This window comes from Solanum pennellii, chromosome 11, assembly GCF_001406875.1.
Source record: "Solanum pennellii chromosome 11, SPENNV200".
In the NCBI taxonomy this organism is placed as follows: Eukaryota; Viridiplantae; Streptophyta; class Magnoliopsida; order Solanales; family Solanaceae; genus Solanum; species Solanum pennellii.
Window position 1 is genome coordinate 1,602,663 of NC_028647.1, and position 27,800 is coordinate 1,630,462.

General features: G+C 33.3%; 3 protein-coding genes across 5 annotated transcripts; 1 reads left to right on the top strand and 2 right to left on the bottom strand.

Annotated features, from left to right (window-relative positions):
- Window positions 1-9: 9 nt before the first annotated feature.
- Window positions 10-9,675, bottom strand: LOC107003000. Of its 2 annotated transcripts, XM_015201224.2 has the most exons (9): window positions 9,266-9,487; window positions 7,507-7,760; window positions 7,201-7,412; window positions 6,755-7,028; window positions 5,780-5,992; window positions 2,118-2,298; window positions 1,852-2,044; window positions 1,260-1,533; window positions 10-451 (listed from the first exon to the last, which is right to left on the bottom strand). In XM_015201224.2, exons 1-9 carry the CDS (start codon window positions 9,441-9,443, stop codon window positions 143-145), a joined length of 2,088 nt encoding a protein of 695 aa, XP_015056710.2. In that variant the 5' UTR covers window positions 9,444-9,487; the 3' UTR covers window positions 10-142. The 2 variants fall into 2 exon arrangements, with proteins under 2 accessions (XP_015056710.2, XP_015056711.1); XM_015201225.2 differs by lacking the exons at window positions 10-451; window positions 1,260-1,533; window positions 1,852-2,044; window positions 2,118-2,298 and having other exon boundaries at window positions 5,173-5,992; window positions 7,507-7,721; window positions 9,266-9,675.
- A 3,679-nt stretch (window positions 9,676-13,354) lies between these two features.
- On the bottom strand, window positions 13,355-19,053 carry LOC107002910. Its single transcript, XM_015201116.2, has 4 exons — window positions 18,757-19,053; window positions 16,918-17,261; window positions 14,611-16,603; window positions 13,355-13,723 (listed from the first exon to the last, which is right to left on the bottom strand). Exons 1-3 carry the CDS (start codon window positions 18,983-18,985, stop codon window positions 14,636-14,638), a joined length of 2,541 nt encoding a protein of 846 aa, XP_015056602.1. The 5' UTR covers window positions 18,986-19,053; the 3' UTR covers window positions 13,355-13,723; window positions 14,611-14,635.
- A 2,474-nt stretch (window positions 19,054-21,527) lies between these two features.
- On the top strand, window positions 21,528-27,685 carry LOC107005120 (mitochondrial arginine transporter BAC2). 2 transcript variants are annotated; one of them, XM_015203619.2, is made up of 7 exons: window positions 21,528-21,656; window positions 23,938-24,139; window positions 24,256-24,331; window positions 24,587-24,682; window positions 25,507-26,023; window positions 26,854-26,989; window positions 27,269-27,685. In XM_015203619.2, exons 2-7 carry the CDS (start codon window positions 24,023-24,025, stop codon window positions 27,461-27,463), a joined length of 1,137 nt encoding a protein of 378 aa, XP_015059105.1. In that variant the 5' UTR covers window positions 21,528-21,656; window positions 23,938-24,022; the 3' UTR covers window positions 27,464-27,685. The 2 variants fall into 2 exon arrangements, with proteins under 2 accessions (XP_015059105.1, XP_027768790.1); XM_027912989.1 differs by having other exon boundaries at window positions 21,565-21,656; window positions 23,946-24,139.
- Window positions 27,686-27,800: the final 115 nt, after the last annotated feature.

The following is a 27,800-nucleotide window of genomic DNA, read 5'->3' on the forward strand; positions in this document are numbered from 1 at the left end:
GTCAAAAGATCATTTAAATTCAACTAGTGTGGATAATTCAAGATGGACATAATTCTTACAATAAGATTAAAATGTGTAGTTGGGAATCAAAACAGAACATTTTAGAAAGATTTTGCTTACAGGTAAATTTCAGTTTTCCTGTTTAAGAATACACTATTTGTTCTTTCTCTACTGTCAAAAATGTCTTCCAGATAGCCTCCTTCATGGCTGGATCATGCATAACTAGATGTCCAACATTTGGTATTTCATGGTAGTTTATCCATGGAAGTTTTTCTATGACGTAACGCTGTAATATAACAGGTACAACCCAGTCTTCATCACCATGCCATAAGTGGACTGAACCATTTGGGAAAAGGTTGTTAAGATCCATAGGATCAAAATCCCATTTCCCAAAACCTACCATCATGTCACGGTGAAGGGACTCGAATACTCCTTGCTTTACAGCATATTCCTACAGATGAAAGAAACAGAAACTTTTGAGCCAACAATGCCTCATCACATAAACAATAATGTATGAACGTAGTTCTTAGTTGTGTGTTACTTTTAGTGATCAATTCCGCGATTACACTTTTAACTTCCAGATCATAGGCAACAACATACTAAGTGGGGTCTGGGAAGGGTAGAGATTGTATGTAGACCTTACCCTTATCTCGAGGTAGAAATGTTGTTTCCTATAGACCCTTATCTCAAAAAAAAATGTAGTTAGTATGGTTTTTTCACTCCTAGTGGTCATTCTAACCGTAAGGATATGACACTTGGACCTAACGCAACCTCAAAGGCTAGCTCATGAGGTAAATTCCATATAACGAGATCAATTTCCCATCCCTATACTGATGTGGGACTTACAGATGGGGGCCAACATCAGGGAACAACAAAAACTAGAGCATGAACACTTACAGATGGGGGCCCAACATCGATGAACAACAAACTGGGATTGGGGGCCCAACATCGATGAACAACAAACTGGGATGAGTTTGACACTGATACCATGTAAAAATATGGTATCAGGGTCTAACTCAATCCCAAAAGCTAGTTGATGAGAGGAGAATTGCCCAATTCCATATAAGGAGACCACCCGTCTGTTCCCCAACCAACGTGGAACATTTAACACGAGCAAGAATAGAACTCCAATATACTATGAGTTGGAAGAAAATTCCAAGCAACTACAAATTCTCCCAGCAAATTTATTACAAGGATCAAACACATAGAAGCGAGTAATATAACAGTCAATTGCCAAATTCAGATAGGAAACCAATTACCTTTAGTTTTTGCGTTTCGTTTGCATGGTTAGCAGATCTGGAAACAACTTCTAAATCTGGAGGAGACATTTTGAGTTTTCCAGATAAAACACTATTGTATGGGAACCACTTCTGAGTGTTCCACCAGTAGACTAGCCAAGGCGCATAATGTGCAACTCGAAGTGCCCATTGATCCTGTGGTAGCTGTAGATTGTATCCTTCTGTGGATAAATTAGCAGGAAAGCTAGGCCACCAGTAATTGACAACGGGAGCAACTAGAGCTGCTCCAGCCAACCTATTAGAACCAAAACAAGATGTAACAAACAATCAAAAACAGAGAATACACGAATAATAGAAGGTTAGTAAGTAGTCGAGTATTGTCTTGGGGCCTCTATCAATATTATTCTTATTCTTCGATTCTAGTGTTACTTGTTGTTTCCTTTGCTTCAGTTATCATACATTTTGTTGGTGCTACTTTTTCTATTTTAATTGTTTTTAGCATGTGTTTGTTCTACTTATTTTTTTTATTCTGCTTTACTTGAGCCGAGGGTCTATTGGAATCTATGACATGTCATGAAGCGTATCGCTCATGAAAAGTGATTTCTAGACATACCGATTAGGGATGTACTTGAGGCAACCCCAAACGGAATGACCACCCATGGAGAACCCCATAACATAAAATTTTGGGCCAAGTCCGAGTTGATCAGCAAGCTCTTCCATATCCAAAGCTGTAGTTTGTATGGTTCGTTTTGGATGAGGATCGCTTTCCCCATAACCAGGTCTATCAAAAGAGACAACATACGCCCCTAATTCTTCGAGTGTTTCCTGAAAGAAACATTAGTCTCAGTTCAATTATACTCAAAACGGATGCAGAAGTACCAAGTTTGACAAAGAGTCGATGACACACCAAGGATGCAATAGCTGACTCATATCTGGTAGAACCAAAGCTATGTGCATATATGACCTTATATTTGGCCGTTTCTTTGGGTACACCATGCTCCTTGTAAGCCAAATGTCTTCCGTCCCTAAGTTTGATTCTAGATCCGGTAACTGTTGGACCATCAGAAGAGCCACAGATTCTGGGAGGTGGAGGTAGGAGGGCTGGGAACGCCCATGCTAGACCTGAAACCAAAAAGACAACTAAAACTTTCCCGAGCATACCTGAACACAACGTAGACACAACTCTTACGATATTATTGGAATACGTAGATGACATAGTGCAACCTAAGATATATACTGATTGCTTAGTTGAGAAAAAAGAACATTTTTTAGCTGTTATATGAAGAAATGAACGTGGAATACACAACAAGGTAAACAAATTTAACATTTTAGAAATGAATGTATGATAACCTTTGCTTATCTAAAGGCCAATGTGTGTTTGGGGGGAACTTAAAACCTATCTACGGGTTCTACAGAACTCAGTAACTTTGACTCAAAAATACACTTAATAAACAAGAACCTATAAAGCTGTGATCTTTTTTAGAATCCTGAACCTATAAACTCGAAACCTAGTTCTGTCTCTACCAAGAGACATTTCGTTCTCTCAGCCACGCAAAAACTGGCTACATTCCCGCTCTAATCCTCCTCTTTCTCATAATTCTAATACTACGGTACCTCAAGGGTTCATCCAAACCTCCTTCTTTACAAAAAAATTAAGTGTATACATAAGGTTAACGTATCTTCGTATGTTTGATTTTTCATATTTTGAACCCCTTTAGTAAAACTCATTGGCTCAATCAATGTAGTTGCATGAATCTTCTACAACCATTCCCCTCAACTCAGTAAATGAAAGAAACTCACCTCCACTAATTCCCTCTCTCCGTTTCTTTTACTTGTCGCATTTTTAGATTGCACTTGCATTAAGAAATTATGTAACTTTACCCTTCTACCCTTATTTATTATTTTGTTAAGTCAACTTTTTAATAAATGATGAATATGAATGAAAATGCATTTGGATGACTATTTAACTTTTTTATTTTTATTTTCAAAATCAATGAATGAAGTACTCTAATGAATATTAATTACTTATTAGTTTTTCTAGGTTGATGAAAATATATATTTTCAAGACTAATTAACTATCTATCAAGGGTATAATAGGAAGAATATGGTAATTTATCCATTGATTTTATGAATGATAAGTATTATGGTCCAACTATTTATAGAAAGGAACTAAGAGATTAGTAATACTAATCACCTCTCTACCAATAACAGGTACTCCCTCCGTCCCTAATTATTTGTCCAATTTTCTTTTTTTAGTTGTCCCTAACTACTTGTTCATTTTAACAAGTCAAGAAAGGATAAAAAAAAAATTTACCTATTATACCGTCAATTAATTACATTAAAAAAGATAAAACCTTTTGAAAATCTTAAATTTTTAATTCATCTACTTCATAAACAATAGTTATAAAAATGATAAACTCACTATATCAATTATTGTTTTCTTAATAGGTATGTCAATTCAAAAATGAACAACCGTAACTCTGTGCACTAAAATTAAAACAAATGAAAAGAAATTAACAAGTGTTTTTTTCTCGAGATTTGAACCTGATACATTGTGATTCTTTAACCTAATTTATTAACCACTAGGCCACCATTGGTGCCCTCCTCTTCATAATCTTCTCAAATGAAATAGATTTATAAACTAAACAAGATAACAATTTGGGTGTATTCAAATTGTACAGTAACATACCTTTACTAGAACTGGAATGCAAAAAAATGGAATCTTGAAGATGATTAAATGGCTTTGTTGGGATAATATTGAAATGTTGAGCTTTAATGATGGAGAAGATAGGTGTTTGATTAAATTTGTTAGAACTATATAAAGATTTTGCAGAGGTCAACAATGGTGGGTGAACTACCTTCTCAATAAATGGAGACAAAGAGGAAAAAACAAATTTTGTATGAAAAGTAGTAGCTCCCATTATCATTACCATTTTGTTTTATGTTTGAACTTTTATATTTAAAAGGAATAAAACATAATTTTTTTAAAAATTATTTCGAAAAATCAGTTACACACTTAAATTATCATATAGTACTCTTTTATGTATCTGTACTATTTAAAAGTTTAATTTTTTTTTACCGACATGACAAAAAGATAAAACAAAAATTAAAAATAGGTGTGTGTCAGTACTTTTTTTTTCCTATTTTTATTACAATTTCGAAGAATAACCTTTTTTTTTATATCCATAATTAGATTAATATTCATAGATTTGTTAGTAAATAATTATATTTTATCTAGATATGTTTCTTTTGATTTTGTTAAAGATATTTTAGTTATTAATTAATTTTTGGATTCGGCAGTGATGACAATTTTATGAGTTTGATAGTGATAGGTGGCGAAAAGAATAAATCATGATAATGATGGTGGTTGACAAAAAAAGAAGAATTGAAAGTGATATAGTCTCGATGAAAAATAAAGAAAAAAAGAATTTTCACATACTTGGCGTGTAATTAATTTTTATATGTTATAAATTTAATTATTTTTTTAATAAAAAATTACACCCACCTACCCTTCTAGTGGTCGTCTCCCACCACTTCCTTTGTCCTACACCTTCTAAACATGTATTAGAGGGAAGAAAAAAAATTGACAACAAAGTACAAATCTTTAATAATTAAAAAAATGACAAATTATTATAATTAAAGAATTGGTGTTTTAATTTAATTGCTAATGTTTGATAAGTAATTAGAAGTGTATTATTACAATATATGTACTTTATTTAAAGTTTATATAGTATAATATTGAGTTACATAGATTTTATTGTACTTTGTAATATTTTTAATGAATTAAACGCACGTCACAAATTTGACCTTAGCTTTATCGCAAACAAAAGCCTAGTACTAAATTAGAAAGGATAAATAACAAAAATCACGTACTTTTAACGTAATATTATCATTTGTTTTTTATAAGACGAAATAAAGAGACGGACAATAATCCTTATAAAATATTGTGCATATTTTTTAGGAGTTTGGTATTCTTACAAGACATACATGATACTTTACAAGGGAAAAAAAGATAAATATACCTCCAAACTATCGTAAATGGTATGCAAATACGCTCCGTCATATTTTTGGGACATTGATGCCCCCCTGTCGTTAAAAAAATAGAATATATATACCTTTTTATACTAACGGGCATGGACATATACCTGTCATAATTTTATCCACCGATCCGATATTTATCGACGGATAAAATTACACCACGTGTTCCTATTTAGTCTTCCGTTAGAGTTCAGGGCATATATGCTCTAGTTTTTGGACGGCAAAGGCACTAATATCCCAAAAGTATGACGAAGGATATGCGCGTACCATTTACGACAGTTCAGGGGTATATTCGTCTTTTTTCCCTTTCTTACAACAATATTGGAATGTATAGTTGGGAATTAAATAAAGAACTATTTAGAAAGATTTTGCTTACAAGGAAATATTAGTTTTCCTCTTTAAGAATGCACACTATTTGTTCTTTGTCTTCCTGTCAAAAATGTCTTCCAGATAACCTCATTCATGGCTGGATCAAGCATAACTAGATGTCCAACATTGGGCATTTCATGGTACTGTATCCACGAAAGCCTTTCTGCAACGTAACGTTGTAATGTAACAGGTACAATCCAGTCTTCGTCACCATGCCACAAGTGGACCGAGCCCTCGCCACTAGGGAAAGGGTTCTTAAGATCCATAGGATCAAAATCCCACTTTCCGAACCCCACCATCATGTCACGATGGAGAGACTCGAATACTCCTTGTTGTACAGCATATTCCTATAGATGAAAAGAGCAACATTTGAGACAACAATGCCTCATCATATAAATTAAGCAACAAGCATATGAACAGAACTCTTAGTTGTGTGTTACTTTTAGTATTCACATACGCTATAACGCTTTTGACTTCTTTGCCTGTATTGTTCGTTTCCCTAATAGCAGAATACGTTTAAACTTCCACTCGAAAAAGCTCTTTATCAAGAGCATAACAAAAACCTCAAGAAAAAATGTTACTTAATACCACAGATCATAGGCAACAACATATCCAGTAGAGTCTAGGAAGGATAGAGTGTATGCAGACCTTACCCCTACCCTCGACTCAAGGAAAAACAGTCCAAAGAGGTCGCGAAAAAGAAGTAACAGAAGTAAAAGAAACAGCAGATGATAACAACAACAGATAGTAACAGGACAGAAACTACATTAAAACAATACGATAATCGAGGTACAAGGAACAACATATAGTAACAGAAATCAAAGGACAAGAAACTACAGTCTACAGGAACAATACTACGACTACTAATATGAACAGACAGCAGGACAACACACTGCTAGTGGTCATAGGCAAGCAAATATATTTAAAAAAATATTGTAACTTGTATGGTTTTTTCACCCCTTGTGGTCATTCGAAATTTTCACTTTGAGCCGGGAATAAATTCCGAGCCACTACAAATTCTCCCAGTAAATTTATTACAAGGATCAAACACATGCAAGGGATCATGAAGTAACAGTAAATTGTCCAAATTCAGGTAGTAAACCAATTACCTTAAGCTTTGGCCTTTTGCTTAGATGCTTAGCAGATCTCGAAACGACTTCTAAATCTTGGGGAGACATTTTCGGTTTTCCAGATATAACACTATTGCAGGGGAACCACTTCTGAGTGTTCCACCAGTAGACTAGCCAAGGCGCATAATGTGCAACTCGAAGTGCCCATTGGTCCTGTGGTAGCTGTAGATTGTATCCTTCTGTGGATAAATTAGCAGGAAAACTAGGCCACCAGTAATTGACAACAGGAGCAACTAGAGCTGCTCCAGCTAACCTATTAGAACCAAAACAAGATGTAACAAACAATCAAAAACAGAGAATACAGGAATAACTCAAGTCTTGTTGCTGTTGTGTGACAAGTTACGATAATGATGACATGTCAGTTGAATGTTAAGGACAATATCTCACGAAACATATCATTCATGCGAAGTCATTTAAGTGCATACCAATTAGGGATGTACTTGAGGCAACCCCAAACGGAATGACCACCCATGGAATACCCCATAACATAAAATTTTGGGCCAAGTCCGAGTTGATCAGCAAGCTCTTCCATATCCAAAGCTGTAGTTTGTATGGTTCGTTTTGGATGTGGATCGCTTTCCCCATAACCAGGTCTATCAAAAGAGACAACATACGCCCCTAATTCTTCAAGTGTTTCCTGAAAGAAACATGAAGAACCCGTGATAATCTCAGTTCAATTATACTCAAAAAGGATGCATAAGAACAATTTTGACAAAGAGTTGATGACATACCAAGGGTGCAACAGCTGAATCATATTTGGTAGCACTAAAGCTATGTGCATATACGACCTTATATTTGGCCATTTCTTTGGGTACACCATGCTCCTTATAAGCCAGATATCTTCCATCCCTAAGTTTGATTCTAGGTCCGGTAACTGTTGGACCATTCGGAGAACCACAGATTCTGGGAGGTGGAGGTTGGAGGGCTGGGAATGCCCATGCCAGACCTGCAATCAACAAGACAACTAAAACTTTCCCGAGCATACCTGAACATAAGATAGACATGACTCTTACAATATTATAGGAATACGTACATGACATAGCGCAACCTAGGATATATACTGATGGCTTAGTTTAAAAAAAAACGATAAAATTTTTAGAAAGAATTTGCTTACAGGGAGATTTCAGCTGTTACATGACGATAAAGAAGAAAAAAGAAAGATGCAAGCTGATGATATGAAGAAATGAATGTGGAATACACAACTAAAAGGCAAATGAACTAAACAAGATACATCGGAACCAAATGCTTACAGGTCAATTCACTTTTGTTTGGTTGGTTTTATGGTCGGTGTCTGGTTTCGACTTATTTGGCTAACCTGAACCTATCTACGGGTTCTGCAGAATTCAGTAACTTTGGCTCAAATCGTGTATATGTATTTAAAAGTTCACTTAACATATATATACCTATAAACTCAAAATCCTAGTTCTGTCACTGCCAAGAGTCATTTCATTCTCTCATCCACAAAACAACGGGCTACATTCCCACTCTAATCCCCCTTCTTCTCATAATTCTAATACTACATTGTGGTGAATCAATCAATTAATCAACTGCGCCACAATGTTAAACTAGTTGACCTCGTTTGCATTGTGGAGCTACGGTACCACAAGGGATTCATCCAAAACTCCTTCGTTAAAAACTACCGTGTATATATAAGGTCAAAGTATCTTCGTATGTTTGATTTTCATATTCTGAATCTCATCCCCTTAGTAAAAATCCTTGACTCAATCAATGTAATTGCATGATGTATAACCATTCCCCTCAATTCAGTGGACGAAACGAACTGATCAATTCGACTATTTCTATGCAAAATCACCATGTTGCTTCCATGTAACCAAGAGATCACGGGTCAAGCTTTGGAAACAATCTCTACCAGAAAATGCAAGGTCAGATTGTGTACAATAGGCCTTTGTGGTCGGGCTCTTCCCAGACCCTACACATAGCGGGAGCTTTAGTGCACCGTAGTGCCCTTTTTTAAATATGCTAAAACACAAAAAAAAGATTTTTTCAAGCGATTGTGTGATAACTTTTTCTTCTTCTCAATCATTCAAGATATTATGTGAATTAATATATTACTGAATCTAATGAGTTAAACTTAAATTAACACCCTCACCCCTTCTTAACAAAAATCTCTTCCTCTTTATTTTACCAGTTTACGAATACCTCAACTAATTTCACAGAACACTTGCAAGTTGTCACCTCCCCCACAACAACAAGTACCAAGTAACTCCGTCCACCAAAATTGACAAATAAAAAGAAATTAACTAGTGTTTTTGTCTCGGAATTTGAACCTGAAACATCATGATTCTCAAACCACTTTATCGACGACACTTTTGGTGCCCTCTCTTCATAATATTCTCAAAGGATTATAGCAACAAAAAAAAATTAAATCTTGATTTCACTTTCTAGATAAATCTAATTCACAGATTATAAACTAAATAAGAAAAGAACAAATTAACAAATTGGGTGTATTCAAATTGTACAGTAACATACCTTGACTAGAATTGAAATGACAAAAAATGGAATCTTGAAGATGATTCAATCCCTTTTTGTAGTTGAATTTGAACTTGTTAAAAGTGTATAAAGATTTTGTAGAGGTAAAAAATGTTGGGTTTTGAATAAATGGAGACGCATAGAAACAAAAAGTTCTAGGAAAAGTAGTGGCAAACATTTTGGTTATGGTTGGTGCACCAACTACAACTTTAGTAGATGATGCTCCGTGATTTTACGATATTTGTATCGGACTTCGATAAAATTTGAGTTTGTGAAATTTAAATTTGAAATACTTCTAATTAAGAAATGAAAACTACTTATCACTCTATTGATTACGAGCAACATTTTCTAAATTTTTTTTATATTTGTTTTTCATCTATTGTTTGATACCTACTTATATTTATATTCGCGTCGAAAAATCTTATATTGAGGAGTAAATTAAAACACTCTATAATAAAGATTACTTCATATTTAAGGGAACTCAAATCTGAACCTCTAATTAAGAAAGAAAATTATTTACGACTCTATTTACCACCTTCGGTATTTCAAAGTTAGAGACTGTGTTGATGTTAGCTAAATCCACGTTAAAGAGGACATTCATGTATTAAGATTTAAGCCTATTGTATAAGCTAAGTATATCATATTAAATTTAGTGAAACTTAATTTTTAGGTGCAAATTAGTTAATAATTTTTGGAATACCCTATTAAATTTCATTTACCACATAGTCCATTAGTGATATTTAACAAAGAAGGCTTATGCATAATCTTAATGGTAACTTGTATCGAACTAATAATAATCAATAATCGATATAGCTATAGAGTTAGAAATAATTGTGATTTTATTATTAAAAGTCTTTAAGAAATAAAGAGGGCAGCAATTCTAAACAATTAAAAAAAAGGTATAATTAGGTAATGGACAAGAAAATTATTGTAGCCTTCAAATATATATAAAAGATTTCATAATTTAGGATTAACATTACTCTATATGAGATGAATTGCTGTATTTTTTAATTGTGATTACAAAAATAATTTTGGTATATTTTTAAATATATTTGATATTATAATGTGTAATCTCTAATTATCATGAAGTCAGTGTTCTAAATTGGAATTAAAATTTAAAATTACTTATAAATGCACTCTCATATTTCAAAGTTCATAACTCCTTTTGGAATTAGATATGATTTTAAGGATCATTTGAATTTTCGATAGAAGATTCTATTATTTATATTAGACTAAAATTAATTTTATGTATATAAATATAGTAGATGTTAAATTTATTTATTCAGTTATAATATTATATTTTGAAGTTTGAACGCTCTTAATACTATAAATTTAAGGCTCAATATTCATGTTAAGTTTTTTTCTCTTGATTTTTTTCAAAAAAAATAAAAAGAAAGTCAAACAAATGTAACATACAAAAAAAATTATTTTCAGAAATGAGCATTATAAAGCTAACAAGAAGAAATTAAAAGGGTTTTATTCCCCTAGAGCTTTAATTTTTAGGGCCATAAAATAATAATTAATATTCATAACTCATAACATTTTAATGGAGACATGATCCAATATAGTCTGGTCAAGATTTGAAAATAATAATGGTATGTATATACAAGGACAATATATACTGGTGTAACAATATTATCTCTAAACATTTATAATGTTTGACATTTAATTTAGATTTAAAGAATTTTCAAGTTTTTTCCAATTTTAAATAATTTAAAAATAATTGTCATTTTTATATTAAAAATATATTTTATATACTTATGATTTATAAATTTATATAGTTATCACTTAAAATAACTGGCGACAATTCTTCTTTCATGGAGAGAGTCTATGTCAACTTTTGTCTAGAAGCATGTGCTAATTAGGACTATTCAAAATTAAATCGAATTCAATAGCTTAAATGGAAAAAAATGTTATTGATTTATCGATAATAAATTATTAATTTAATAATGATTTTATTTTTATCGAATAATTAATTTCATAACTATTTAAAAAAGAATTATCCTTTTAAATAGTTTGAAGAAAAAAGTCAATCGAAGTTGGACCCACAAGATAGTATCACGTAAGCCAAAAAGGGTAGAAAATTATTAATAAAATAAATTCAGGGGGTAATAGGACCTTAATATAGTATAAGTGTGTCTCTGTAATTTTGGTCATAGGTTGAGGGGTCCATTATCCTTTTATTAAAAAATTATTAAGTTATTTTATTTAATAACAATATAGTAAAAACAACAGTGACTTTAGTATTAAAGAAATGAACAGAGCAGCAATTCTAAGCAACAACATATGAAAGCCTTACATTAATCATATATTATTGAAATTAATTTTTATGTATATATATTAAAGATGGAAACTTTCATTTGTTTTTTTAAGTGATAATTTTATTATATTCTAAATCCCTTTTAATAAAACTCTGGCCTCCATCTTCTGTCGCGATATTTCTGTTAGATTTTTTTCTCAATTTAAAACAAATTTTTAAATTTATATTAGCGCATATAAATAAATAAAAACAAAAAAGTACTTTTTATTATATATTATAAAAGTTGACAAAGATAATTTTGATCTATGATATGATCTGATTTTTCTATCGACAAAGCTTCATCAACCAACTTGTGGCACAGTTGCAACACGACCACGTTTATCGGGACAAATCCAGACACGATTAATACATACATCCATTTGATGAATGCATCCAATACCACCTAAAATAACGCCTGTAACAGAAGGATTTTCTTGTTCTATTATAGATTTAGCTTGCTTCACCTCGACTCCTACTAATTCTGGCCATTTGCATTTAACACCAGCGCAAAAACCACTAGCACAAGGAGGATATTTACTTATAACCAAATATTGAGAAATGAGTATTACAAAGCTAAGAAGAAAAAAAGTTGTGGTGACCTTCATGTTTAAGTTATTTGGTGAATGGTATTCTAAAGCTTTGATTTATAGGGCAATAAAACAATAATTAGTGTGAATGGAGTTATTAGTTTGGTCAAGATTCAATTAATAATTGTATATATATTGGTGTATCAATATTATCTATAACATTTAATTTTGACTATTCATGATTTAATGAATTTTTTAATTTCTTAAAAAAAATAATTAAAAAAAATAAAATATATATATATATATATAATATAATATTTTTTGAAAGAAACAATTTCAAGGTAATTTTTTTTACTATTAAAAAATATATATACTTTTTATATACTAATGAAATATGATTTTATATAATACCTCTTCAAATAATATTGGAGATTTACTCTATAATAATGAATACATTCTCTTTTATTTATTAGTCTATTTTTAAATAATTATTTTATTTCAAAATAATTAATAAAGTTATTAATAAATTTGATAAAAAAACATGAGAAAATTAAGTACCATCACCCTCTTTTAATCCCAAAATTGGACCTTAATTTTCATCCAATACAATTGGCTTTCGAGCCCAACATCTTGAGCCCATACGTGTGCCCGATCCAGTCTAATTCAATTTCGGATAAATTTTAGGAATCACAGAGTTTTAATATGTAATTACAATCTATCCCTCTTTAGTTCATAATTACATCAATCCCTTAAAAAGTAACACAAATCCGATACATTAAAAACTAGCTCGGAAACATAATATGTACCTCAGATATATTATAAAATAAACCGAATACATAATATATAGCTCGAATAGATTACATATTGACTCAGAAAAATACATTAATATGTAGCTCAGATATATTAAAAAATCAAGAATTTTAGAGACTTTTAGACATAGAAGGGAATTAATAAATTTAATTAAATTTAATTTCGGATAAATTTTAGGAATCACAGTTTTAATATGAAATTACAATCTATCCCTATTTAGTTTGTAATTACATTAAATCCTTAAAAAGTAACATAAATCAGATACATTAATATGTAACTCGGATACATTAAAAACTAGTTTGGATACATAATATGTAGATTGGATTATTATAAAATAAACCGGATACATAATATGTAGCTCGAATACATTAATATACGTACCTCGAATTAATAATGTATTGAAACGTTGGATAATAAGTGTCTAGTAGCTCAATGATAGAGTTGCTATATGGCTTTGTGAGATTTTTTTTTCTTTTTTTGTGATTTCTCTAAAGAGAATGTAAAACAAATCAAATCTACATAACAAGGACTTTAGTATTATAAAAGTTGAGGATTACAACTTCGATATATATATATATGCTCTGATTTTATCAACCGACTTTGGGAAGATATTTAACAAAACCATGTTCATCGGGGCAAAGCCAAACACGATTACAACATGTATCAGATAATTTAACACATTGTGAATTTAACACGATACCTGTAACACGAAGATTGGTATGTTCTACTATGTATTTGGCATGTATGATCTCTGTTCCCACCAACTCTGGCCACTCATATGGATATGGATCTCCTGGTAATTGACATGCATTGCCAGTACAACTACATATATCACAAGGAGGATATGGGATTTTAGGTTGACTCATGACTAATAAATATTGAGAAATGAATATTAGAAAACTAAAAAGAAAAATCTTCATGTTTAAGTTATTGGTGAATATAAATAATGGTGATTGACTATACTAATTTATAGGAATGTGTGGTAGACTTTATAATGGAGACACTATTAATGCATTCAAATCCATTATAATAAGATTGGAAGGCCAAATACACTTGTTCTGAGAGAGAAAAATTTAACATGTATACCAATATATCTCTTATACTTATTTGTTTTTGTTGTGAATTTTTTTTGTATGTAGTGATTTAACTTGTGGAATGATTTTTATATTTATACAGTTTGATATTTTTTTAATTATGTTATATAATCATGTTAATCATTAATTTAATAACAATAAACATATTAAACATTTTATTTCCATATAATAATCTTTTAATATTGCGACTTCCCTTTTTCGTAATTTGAAAATTAAAAGTACTTTTTGAAAAACATTATTCAAACACAATTTGTTTATCGAAAACACTTTTTCAAATGAACAAGCCAAACACAAATTACTTTTTTTTTAAAAGCACTTCACTGAAAAGTCATTTTTTTTTAAAAAATACGTCTAAAAATAAACAGTTTTAAGTAGCAATACCAAACATGCTCTTAATCATATATGTATATTCTTAATTGTTTGTGGTTAATGCATTTTGGTTGTTACCAGTTCAGCTCTAAGAGAAAGGTAAAAGGTTAAGCAGGAATGAGATATGGCAATTGTCAAGAATTATGGAGCTTTGTGAGCTACACATGACTAGAGAAACAAAAGAACATTCAATTTGAATACTATAACTAAAAACAGAAAAATCAGTCATGAACTAGTTGAACGTACCTATACACGTCTCGAAAAGTAGGTCTCAGATGAGACCGATGACTACCTCGTGGTTGCTGGATATACTCGGATTACTGTGTCCATCTGAATTAGTGAATGTATCTGCAGCATAAAATCCAAAATCCACCAGAGTGTTGCTATCGCCTGCGAAACACTTCAGTGATTCCTCGTCATTCATATCAGTGGTAGTCGTTCCCTCATTAGTGACAGCATTATCAGTGCTTTCATCAACATTAACATCTGTCGTGTCACCTAAAAGAAGTTCTAGTGAGAACTTGGAATCACCGTCTTCATTCGCTGTGAACTTCACATCTAAGATAGGAATGTCGAAATCTAGAGCAGAAGGTCTTAGATATTCACAAACATTTTGCATAACGTCCAAGTGAGAACCTTTTGAAGGATCACGTTCTTCAGATTCAGCAGTATTTCCTAGATTATGAGAATTCATCTGTGGCTCATTGGTAAAATCTCTTACATTAGTCTCTGAAACCTTGTCATCTTGACCTGAAGGACAAGCAGTGGGATTATCCTGTGATCTGCAGATACTTTCTTGTGCATAAGGATGATCTTTCGAACCAATTACTCCAGAAGTTTCCTTAAGTTGAACATTCTCATGGAGAAATTTCTCATGCTCTGCATATGTCTCAGAAGCAACAGTTGAACTTGCGTTATCCACGCTCTTGCTTCTGTTAAGATCAACAAAGTCCTGACTTCCAGTGCTTGGAGAAGCTATTTCATTATTTGTATTTGCATTCTCAAATTCGTCCTCCTCCTCGGTAAAGTCAGGAGCTGCAATTGCAAGAATTTGAGTATACTTTGAAGGTTTGTCGTTGTCATTTTCCTCCAGAGTACAGTTGTGAGCGGTAACTGAAGCACTTAGGGTAGATTCTGAAAACTCTTTCTTCTCATTCACTCCCTCACTAATAGATCCAGACGCAATAACTTCCAAGGTCCCTTCATCTGGTGGAAGAACGTGGGACGTGGACAGAAATCCAGAAAGTGCTGCAGCTAAAGCATCATCAATAGATAAAACTTGCTTTTGCTTCTCTTGAGAAGATACCTTTACTGATTCAACAATATCATTTTCTTCTTCATCCTCTCCACATGAAAACTCAGGGGCAGAAATCACAAGATTTGGAAGAACATGTGAAGGATTAGAAGAAACAGGCATGTCATCAGAAGGTTCGGACAACTTATTGCAAGGGGGATCCTTTTTCTCCAGCTCCAGTACCCCACATGAACGATATTCACTGCCATCATTATACAAAGAGCTAGAATTGGACTCACTGCCAGTAAATGAAGGAGCTGTTAATCTATTGCAGGACGCTACTCCAGAAAATTGGGAATTTTTAGCTAGAGTTTCTACTTGCTGCTCCAGTCGTTGAAGTCTCATCTCCATGCTATTCATTGGAATAACCATCTTTTCTTCAAATCTCACGCAAATATTTTCAATTCTGCTCACTCGGTCAAGAAGTTGTTCAATGGCTCCTACAATACGATCTTGTGAAGCATCATTACTCGTGGTGGAGGTATTGTGGTTCTCTCTACTTAACTCCTGGTGTATCAGATGACGGGAATGAGTGGGTTTTGCTACAGGCTTGTCAGTGACATCCAACTGCACTATATCATCAGCACTCATCCTCTTTTCCTGTTCATTTTCTTTATTGGCATCAGCAAAATCAGATGCCCTCACTGCGATTCCCACTTCATTTTCCTTTCTTTGACTATCAGAAACATCTTTCTCCTGCTGCTTCTGGCTGACGCCTGATTTAGATAGTTGCAGAAGGGTGGGAACAAGCATGGCCATAAAAGAACTAGCTTGGTTTTCCATAGGAGCTGCTGGGGTCTCTACCTCATTAGAGTCAATAGGGTCACCAAATATGTAAACTTCGTCGATGCATAGAGAATCTTTATTTGGAAGTGATAAAAAGCGAATTGTAAGTGACATGCAGGGATCTGCATCACTAATTTCTGCTGTGGCCTCGTATAAATCCTGCAAGATAAGATCTGCAGTCAAGACAATAATACGATATTGTAATTCAAATTGGCATTTTTCTCCCATTGAGTAGATAAAAAAAATTACGGAGTGGGTAAAAACTTTGGCCATTAACATTCTAACAACGCCATGTGACAAAAAACATCTACATCAGATGCCCCAAAATCCAACTTAATTATGTTATGACACTTGAAATCTCCAGTAGAATCCACCAAGTTTCCAAAAGTTCTCTTTACCCCTTTAAACCTTTTTTCTTTGCTTTCTTTATACTAAAACAAGGCAAGTACACAAAAGTCATTATATAGTGCTACCTCAATACTTTTTTGTTCTTTCCCTGTTGCGTGCTTTTGCAGGCAGCTTACCCCGTTTCCGTCAGGAACCTTAACCTCAACCCAATCATCTTCCCTTGTGCAATTGGCTTCAGCTGCGACTCTACCTTCTGTTGGTTTTCCTACATAATCCTCCAAACATTGCGGGGTAACTACTTCAATCTCATTAGCTTGGAGAAATTCTCCATCTCGTTCAGCTATGCTACAGCGGACGGTACATAGATACTCATTGTCGCTCTGCAGAGTAGGTGCATAGTATATCTCATAAACACGAGCAGTACTCCGAACATAGACCTGCCTGATTTCATGCTTTTGCATAAAGCATACTGCAGTACATAAATTAATAGTGTCAGAATACAATCAGTGGACAAAAAATGTAGCTTGTTCTTTGGGAAACCACCTGTAGCTAAAGACTATATGGCTATATGCAAACCCGTACAGGAGTAGCTTCTCAATATTTTAAGTATACAGGTTTAAGTGAAAGGAGACAACCAGAAAAGAACTGCACTTCCCCATGTAACCCTAAACATATACAACAAACAACAACAACAACAACATACCCAGTGAAATCCCATTAAGTGGGGTTTGGGGAGGGTAGAGTACACGCAGACCTTAACAATACCTCGTGGAGGTAGAGAGTTTACTGAAAGACCCTCGGCTCAAATGCATAAAACCCAAGTTCAAGAAGAAGAACAATAAAGAAGCATAGAAGTTAACAGGAAAAGCAATGTAAAGCCTACAAGAAAGAACAACAAATCCGCAAATAGTGTGATAATCGGAACACAATAAACAAGATATGACAAGAACTACAAGGGTATGACTAGTATTACAAACCAATCTTTGCAAGGCAAGACAACACTCTACCCCTACTAACCTTCTACCCTAACACGCGATCTCTCCTATCTAGAGTCATGTCCTCAGTAACCCCAAACATATGAAACTCAAAATACCCATTAGAAAATATTGGATAGCTAGTTCATCAAATTAAAATCAGCATCCTGGTTATAAAGCGTCAATTTAAAGTCTAGAACACTTGAGTGTTGAGTGAAATCACAGCAACATAACCAATGAAATCTCTGGGTCTGAGGAGTATAGAGTGTACGCAGTCCTTACCACTACCTCTCCAAGGTAGAAAAGTTGTTTCTAGAAAAACCTCAGCTCAAGCAAATCACAGTCGTAATAAAACGAAAAAAGATAAGCAGGGGAGAAAGATGACAACTAATAGCAAATATGCAAGGAACCGTAACAACAACAAAGTGTAATCACCTAAACACAGTAAACCACAGATGAAAGCCAATGACTACTATAATACGACAACCAATATGGTGCTCTATACTACCACCAAACCAAATATTATGTTATATTATATGTTTTCTATAAAGCATTCACTATAGCAGCCAAAAATATCCAAACAAAACAACATTGCTACTAAAGATGTTCTATTGTTTCCGCTTTCTGTCCATGATTTCAAAGGAAGTTTAAAAATATCCAAAGCATAACCTAGTAGTCTATGGAGTGGTTGATAGCCATTAGGTCTCAGGTTCAAACTGCTCGGTGATTCTTCATACTAGTATTGCTGGACAGAGTTGCCTATTACTTATTGCTGGTGAAGGTGACAAGTATCACATAAATTAGAAGGTGACAAGTATCTCATAAAATTAGTTGAGATACATGAAAAGCTAGTTCCGAGACGGACATACAAGTTTCTAACCAGACTAACCCAGTAAAAATTGCATAATTATGAATTACAACATACACAAATAAGTACTCGATGATGTACCATAGTTAAACAAATACAATATTTTTGATAAATTCACTTACACTTGATTTCGCAAGGGGAGGAATCCGGCGAAGGTCGGTGAAGAATAAGTGGTGATATCTGAGTAGATTCAGCATCGATCGGAGAATCGGAGGACTCAAAAGTAATGGAATCTTCAAGAGAACCACGAGAGATCGTCCAGTTCGTTGATGAGCTCCATGAATCTCCGCCATTGTTGTACTCAGCTTTCGTTTGATCATACTCAATCTCCTCAGTCGAAGTTATCCCCATTGTTGAGTGAGTTCCTCAGCGCCAATCTGGTATTTACCCTTTATTGTTCAACCATTGCGTTTTTTGTACGGACCCGTTGGTTTTTTTTTTTTTAATTTTAATTTTGTTGGATACTTTTAATAATTTCTAAGATAATATTTTTCTGCGATTTTAATTTGAGCTATTTAAAAATTATTTATTTTGATAAAATGATAAGATAATATATTTTTAAAAGATTCTTATATGAATTTATGGTCCCATTAATATCGTAAATTTATTATATAAAATTATAGATAATTTAATGAAATATGATTCAATTGTGTTTTGTTTTTTGTTAAAATTTATATTTAAGTGAAGCTCATCTTTAACTTTTTTTATTGCATTCAAAAATTTCTGTAATGCCTTTTATTATTGCACAATAAAATTGTGATGAGTTCTATATACAATTTGTTGGTTCCATAGGTATTGTATCACCTTCATCTTTATTATCAATCCTGTTTTTTCCTATAGCATCTATAATTTCTTCTAATCTCTGAACTTCTGAACATCTATCATTTTTACCTAGGTAATTCAATAATTTTTTTATGTCCATTTTATTGCTATAATCGAGATCATTAATCGTGACTTCAAGTTTATGAATGATGTTTTCACAAGTGGTTCATTCAACTTCTCTGAGATTTCATTGTCCGAATGAATTTTGAAATATCGTAAATAATTTGCTATTGTCTCTTGCTTTCCTATATCAGTTTGTCGTCCAAACCAAGATTACATAATTGATAGCATCCAAACATTATTCATTGTATTCTATGTAAAACATATTTATTTTTTATGTGATTTTCATAAACATGATACAGATATTAGTAAAATATAATAATTTTGATATAATTAAAATTAACGTTCATTAGATCTCAAAATACTCTTTAAGTTAATAAATATTAATTCATCGATTGAATAATAGCTTTATAAAATAATAGTATTTCATGATCCATCTATATTAATTTAATGAGATTTTACGGTAGAATCTTAAATCAAGATGTATATTTTTATGCAAATCTTTTTTGAGTAATTTTCACATATAATAAACATAAAAATCATAGTTGTATGTTATAGTTATACTTTGCATAATCGCGCTCCATAGCAAACATAAATATGTATATTTCGCTATACATATACAAAAAACAGTTGTATAATTCACTATACATATACAAAGAAACTAGTTGTATAATTTGCTCTACATATACAAAAGAAAATAGTTATATACAAAAGATCAATATTTTGTGTCTGTAAAAGACAAGAAAGAAAGAAAGACAAAAGAAAATTGGACAGGGAATATTTGTATTGTATAATTATAAGTGTATAGGATGAAGATATATGTATTTGTATGTGTATATACAATTATCTTTCGCTTTATACAAACAGAAACACAATTTACACATTTCATTCTGTTTGTATAAGTGAGAGAAACGAGGGTGACAAGCGAGATATGAGAGAGTGACGAGTGAAATCTGCGAAGGGGAATGAAAATATATGTATATATACAGTTTTCTCCCGCTTTATACAAACACAAACATATTTTAGACATTTGTATTTGTATAAAAGCGAGAGGGAGCGAGAGATGGAGAGTGGCGAGCAAGAGTTTAGGGAGAGAAACGACTGACAAACAATTTTCTACAGGACACAATCAAATCAAATCGTGATTATACTATTTAATTAAATTATTAATTTGTCATTATAAACAATTTTCCTTCTTTTATTTGCTTTATACCCTTTTATTTTCTTTATGATTTACCCTAAATTTATTTATTTCTTTGCAAAACTAATTTAGGGGTTTTCTTTAACCTTTTCGCCATTTTTTGCATCAATTTCTTATGTTAATAGTGAAGAAAGAAATTTAAATTTTATCTGTTTCACTTTATATTAATATTTTGATATGTTTTATATTCGGTATATATATTTACTTTAATTATATATTAAAGGAAAAATGCACAAATACCTCTCAACTTATGCCCGAAATTCCAGAGACACATTTATACTATACTAAGGTCATACTACCCCTGAACTTATTTTATAAGTAATTTTCTACCCCTTTTGGGTCTACATGGCACTAGCTTGAAAAATAAAAAGTCAATCATTGTTGGGCCCACAAGATAGTGCCAAGTAGGCCTAAAAGAAATAGAAAATTATTAATAAAATAAGTTCAAGGGGTAATAGAGTCTTAGTATAGTATAAGCGTGCCTCTAAGATTTCGAACATAGTTAAGGAAATACTTGTGCATTATTATCCCTATTTTAAATGTAAAGTAAATCCTATACATACCTTCATAGTTAACTAGTTAGGGGAAAAAATGAAAATCAATTCAATCTGTATGTAGATGTCTAAATATAAATTAGATGTATTCAATAATTTTGCTAAAAAGTGTATTTATTTTAATTTTTATCAATTATAATTCAATTATTAGCACTTAGAAATAATGCGTCCTTAATAGAATTTGAAATCTATGAAATTAAATTCTTATGAAAAAACATTTTTATTTGATAAATAATTTTACCTTTTTATCCCTCGTATTTTTTCCTGATTCCAATAATACCCTCAGAAGACAAAACCCCTAAATTTTTCTTCTCTTCCTTCGTCTTCCTTCTTCTCCATCTCTGCATCTCTTCTCTCCGATTTCAGTGGCGTTTCGACAGTAATGGTAAGCTCTTTCCCCATCATTATGAAGCATTAGAACCTCAAAATCTCTTAATTTTCATCCTTTTTTCGATTTCAGTTGCAGTTGCATATTTGCTCATTTACTTATTTATTTGCTGTGTTTCTGTGCTTTCAATCTCCAAATAGATCAATGTCTCGCATATTTTTTTTGTTTTTTGGAATGTGTCGTTGTTTTTGAATGAATTGTTGCATAAAAACAAGATGTTAATAGATACTTTCACGGCTGTGTTGTTTTTCAGCCGCTGCTTGTTAAAAGGAAGGTGTGATACATGTTTGATTGCATAGCTCACCTAGAGCTAAAGTTGATAAGTTCTAGAACATTTTTTTGTATGACCATGGCGTTCAGGCCAGCTTTCTCGCAGCTCGACTAATTCCATAGGAGATTTGTCACCTCCCATCAGCAATAGGTACTAGGTAACTCTGTCCACCAAGGCTTAGGACAGATGAGAAGAATCAGCTAGTGTTTTTAGTCTCTGCTGAGGTCTAGAACATCTTTTCTACTAATGTTGTTAGATTCCAAGATATTTTTTGGTGATTTTAAAATCTGGTAATATGTGTTATGTTCCTTTTGGTCTCACAATAATCAGACTGTTTCCAACACATTATACATTGGTTCCAGTCCTTTTTCTCAGTTGCTGCTAAATAGTTTCATTTTGTTATCTAATTCGATGTATTCTGCTCCCTGATAGGATTAGCTTACTGATTACACACAGTTGAGTGTAGTAATTTTGGTCATACTGACTAAGGAAAAGTAAACAGCAGCAGAATTATGATAAACTGCAGGTTTTACGATTTTCATGCTATGAGTAGAACTGAGTCGGTTACTGGTTGTTCCTTGTAGTTAAAGAGTAAATCTAGATCGGGGGAGGTTATTCTGGTCTAGCTTCTTTGTTGAATCCTGTATCTTTGGGTTTTGCTTATGCCAACATCTACTCCTTAAAATAATCACAATAATCTTGTTCCTGTTTCCCACTAAGTTCCTCTACAAATTAACCACTGTGAACGTTCAACAACTTAATTGTGGTGTGTACAACTTCTTATTTCTAATCAGTTCTATGCTCTACCTCAAAAAATTATGTACATTGTAATGTTTGAAGGAGAAAAATCACAGTGACTGATGCACTAGATGGAAAAAGCTGGTCTAGTGGTCTTTCCTCTATTAATATCCTTCTTTCTTTCAACTTTTTCAGTGCCAAACAAATATGTCAGAGGAAGTGATGCACTAACAGGAAAGAAAATAATCAGTTACTGTCATGTAAAACCATTTAAACTTATGCCAGGGTGGTAGATTCTTTGTTAGTGCAACTTCCCAAAACAGTGACACCACAAATATGGGATTTTAAATTGTTAAGTGTTATGTATCATATCATGGGAGTGCTAATTTGAGAAGTTGATTTATAAGAAAATACCATTACCAGTTCAAATTAGTTATACCAGTTTATCTACTTCTATCAAATGTAAATTGTGGTGAGATGGTTGACACTGTGAGTTTTCTCTTTTTCCTTTCAACCTTTAACCAAATGAAATTGGATCAAGTGTCACTTGGTACTAACTAATTCTAGCATTATCATTGAACTTTGATAAGCTGGCTTTGAGCACTTAGCACTTAACACTGCTTAAATTCAGCCAATTCAAATGGGCTCTAGGTCTTTTATGAACATGACACAAGGGGAATTATAGGAAAAGATGATGGTACTTTATAGTCTAAAATACCTGCAATCTTTTTCAACTGTCGCATCTGTCCTCTGTACTAACCAGCTGTGACCAGGCTATCTTAGGTAGTTAGCACGTTTGATGCTTTAGGCTTTGGTACATCTTGAATGGCAAGCTGAAAATGCTGATTTAACTCCAAATTGTCCTCATTATTTTCAACCAATCCCATTTCTGTCCTGTAATTAAACTCATTTACCTTTTGGTTTTCCCAATGGATTAATTTGTTTTTAAATCTGTTAGTTTTCTTGCTTTATCTTTTTGACCTGACGAGGACCCCAAACATCTTCTTGACCCAACTTTGGCTTCAATAGAAGTAGCAATACACAACTATTAATGTTCAAAATGATATATCAAGGATCAAAATAAACTTACCACTGCACTCTAAGAATTTATAAGCCCTTTTTTTCAAAATGAAAAAGAAAAGAGAAGAACATTTATGTGTTCATAGAAAGGAGAAGAAAAAAGAAAAAGAAAATACTCTTTCCCTTTCTCTAAAAAAATTAGGATGTTAGAGCATATGAAGTACTAACACTTTGTGTTGATCTAATCAGAATTGCAGGGAATTATGAATCTCTGAATATTTGATTGTGACTTAAGGAGAGCAACAATTGCAACAGTGTCACGTCAATCTATCAAATGAATGAACTTTTGAAGAATCCAATATTTGCAACACATGCAGTTGTTGCTGCAGGATCTGCTACATTAGCCACTGCTATCAGTTACCCTCTAGATAGCCTTAAGGTCCTTGTACAGGTGCGGAAATTGCTGATAACCATGTACATTCACTTAAATGTATTATCTTACACTGGGGGCAGCATTTTTAATGTCTTCTTGTGCTGTGGTTGTATGTTCTGTGGAATGGAATGCAGGTGGGATCAGGTAGCAGTAAAAAACTCACTGGTGCTGATGTCCTCAATAGGGTTAGAACTTTGTCAGGAAGTTCAGGTGACTCGATCAGCTATTTTTGTTTTATGGTAACTAAAAGTGATGCTACTCTGCTCTCTCATTTTGCCTCATGAAAAAATTATCTGGATGATGTGTCAATTTTTTTGTTAATGCTTTTATGAGAAAATACATGCATTATGAGTCTAGCAAAAGACTCATGAAAAAACTTCATAAAATTTCTCGTATAGACTGCTGTTTATATGGACATCTTTATAAAATGTTAATGTTCTTTTGATCATTTTATGAACATTGAAGGCTTGTATAGTGGTGTGGGGTGGTTGACACTTGGAAGATCATTGGGTTTGGGAGCTCGCTTTGGCGTTTATGAAATAATAACCGCTTTTTACAAAGGTATGATTTCTTCAGTTGTTTAACTGTTTATTAACCTTTTTGGCAGTTTCCTGACCAGAAAATTCAAACCTAGACCAAACAGGATTTGCATGATTATGTGAGTTTAGACTTTAGACTTTAGATGCTTGTCTTGGAAATGGGAACTCAGGAACATTCACTCCGTTAAAAAAAACATTTGGGAAAGGATCACCTGAAATAAGAGATGCAATAACAACCTTACCAGTTTCAAAAAAAGAAAAAAGAAAAAAAAGAAATAAGAGATGCAGTATCTGAAGAAAGGTCATTTTGACATCCATCAAAGAAATAGTTCTCCATCTTGAAGCCACTTTATCATATTTCAATACAAAAGGGTTTTAATAAATTCCCAACCTCAGTCCGTCTTGAACCATATCTTGAACTGTTTCTGATAGCTTCTCTATGTCAACAAACAAGAGTAAGAAAAACCATTGTTTTTGGAGTTAAACCATTATTTTCTCAACTGTACGGTTAAATTCTTAAATTTAGAGCCTTTTCTATCAATAATTAGACATTCACATGTTTTTTTTGTATATATGTTATGTTATAGTCATAAAAAAGAGTTGAACAATATGCCAAATTGAATGAAGAATTGGTCAATTTGACCACCCATGACTGAACAAGCTCAACTGGGACGAAAGAAGAATATCATATTCAATGGAACTAGTAATAGCAGTGGAAAGAAGGGGATATTGGAATCATGCACTACCGTATTATACAAATGAACTGAATATTTTTTAGTACACTTGCTTCTTTTCTCATTATTATAGGTTTTGGTGGTAACATATTGTGTTTATATCTGTAATCAGATGGCCGAGAAGACAAGTATGTCTATGCCTCTGAGGCTCTGTTGGCAGGAATTGCTTCTGGAGCAGTGGAATCACTTGTAAGTTCTCCGTTTGAACTTATTAAGCTCCGTGCTCAGGTTACTTCTGCCTCCCGAATTCCCAGCTCCACGTCAGTTGTCGAGAAGGCCATCGTTTCACCTTCAATGGCAAAGTTGCTACCTGGATATTCCCAGGACATTAGGGTATTGAACAACACAGTTGGTCTTCTGACCACCCTGCCCACCAAACATCCCAATTTGGTTACTGCCCTGAAAGATTATCCATGGATGATGACAGGGTCTGGTAGACCCCCATCTGTCTCTGATGTTAAGAGGCCATTAGAGATCATATCTTTGGAAGGATGGGGTGCTCTCTGGAGAGGTATGAGAGCTGGACTTGCTCGAGATTGTGTGTTTGGTGGTATATTCTTTTCAACGTGGCAAATCCTACATCAAGCAATGCTTGAATGGAAAGCAGTTGGAATGAATCCCCCACCTAGGTATGCTTCAATTCATATGTTAACTTGTTTAAAATGTTTGTTCTAGTCTTGGTTTTCAACTCTAGCGCTTGGATGTTTTCTTGACATGTTCCTTGGAGAAGCATTTCAAAATATTTCTAAAAATAAGTTATTTGGGAAAGAGTTCATGTTTGGATGACTATATTTTCCCAGAAATGGTTTGGTCGTTTGGATGAGATGTTGTGACCTATTACTTTATGAAAGTTTCAATCAAACCTCACATTAAAAAGTCTACCCCCATATTATAATTTTTGAAGAATATCCTTAATCAACGTGCATAAGACTAACAAGGTTTTTGCACCACATTAAATATAAGGCAGAAGATTAAAAAAAAAAGGTTTATTATTTTAAAAGGCTACCCCCATAACTCTTGTTTTTGGGGATAACAATGGTCAGCTTGTGTGTACCTCAATTATTCTACCAGGTACCAACGGAAACTAGATAACTCTGCCTAGCAACACTTAGACAGGAAGATAAGCACTTAACTTGTTTTTTTTTTTTGATGAAGAGGGTTTTTCTGAATTTTCATGGTATTGGGCCTCTATATCGACTCTGCTAAGATAGTTTGGGTTTATGTCAAACATGAAATGGTGAATAAAGAATGTAACAATTATCTTTCAGGCTTGCTGCTTTAACTTAATTGGATTAGCATTCTGTTGTTTCCAACTTGAGTTATGCTTGACAAATGGGTTCTCCCCTAAAATAAAATTTGTATATACCAAGTGTATTTTGTCACTTAATAGATAGACACTATGCCCTACTCAGTTTTAAATAACTTTATCCTTCTTAACCATTACCTTGTTATCATTCAGATTTGATGAAGAAGTTGGTCCATTGTCCCCTTTAGCTGTTAGTCTTGCAGCTGGATTCTCTGGTTCACTTGCTGCTGCTGCTTCTCATTGTTTTGATACTGCCAGGTCTCGTTCACAATGCATTGTGCTGCCCAAGGTATGTTGTCTTACCAGGGATTCAAATCTGTACCTTCATTCCCTGTTTGATGTTACAGGATCTGTGCATGAATTCATCAGTTGATGTCAAACGTTTTTGTTCACAAGTGAATGCCTGAACTACTTTTGACCTGCCGTCCTCAGATTTTTCAACGTTTTAGATGTATAAACAATGGGATTCTTGGTTGTTATTGTGATACTACGTAGAAACATTTCTGCTATTCTCTTTTCTCCGGGCCTTGTGATTTATCCTCCTTCCCTTAACACTCCTTATGTACAGTTTGTATCCATGGAGAGAAGGTTTCTCAAATTTCAACTGCCCGGGAAGAGATTTGAGAGATGGACCGGGATTCATCCTGCAGATAGAAACATCTTATATCGTGGCTTGGGATTGCGGATGGCACGGAGCGGAATTGCTTCCTTTGTTGTTGTAGGTGGTTATCTTTTTGCAATTGACAGACTGCTCCCTAAGTGAAGGTAACAAGACCCCGGAGGAATTGAGTAACTAAGAAAATCGAAATACATTGTCTCTAGAACAAGCTTAGTTAAATGTTTGGGTTCGTCTTTGGCAGTGTCACTATTTAGACATTTTTGCTGTTAAAAAAGTAAATGAATAACTAGTAATAAACCGAAGCATTGTTTCTCACATGATTTTAACAGTGTAGACGATTTATAGCAACATTTTATAGTTTTACGATAGTGTTGGGTCAGGTACTTAGGGATTGTGCATCAATCGGTTCGACCATATGTATTATCGATTCAGCCGCATGATAGTGAAGCTGGTTTGTGTTTTCAGAACTTGCTCATTGTAG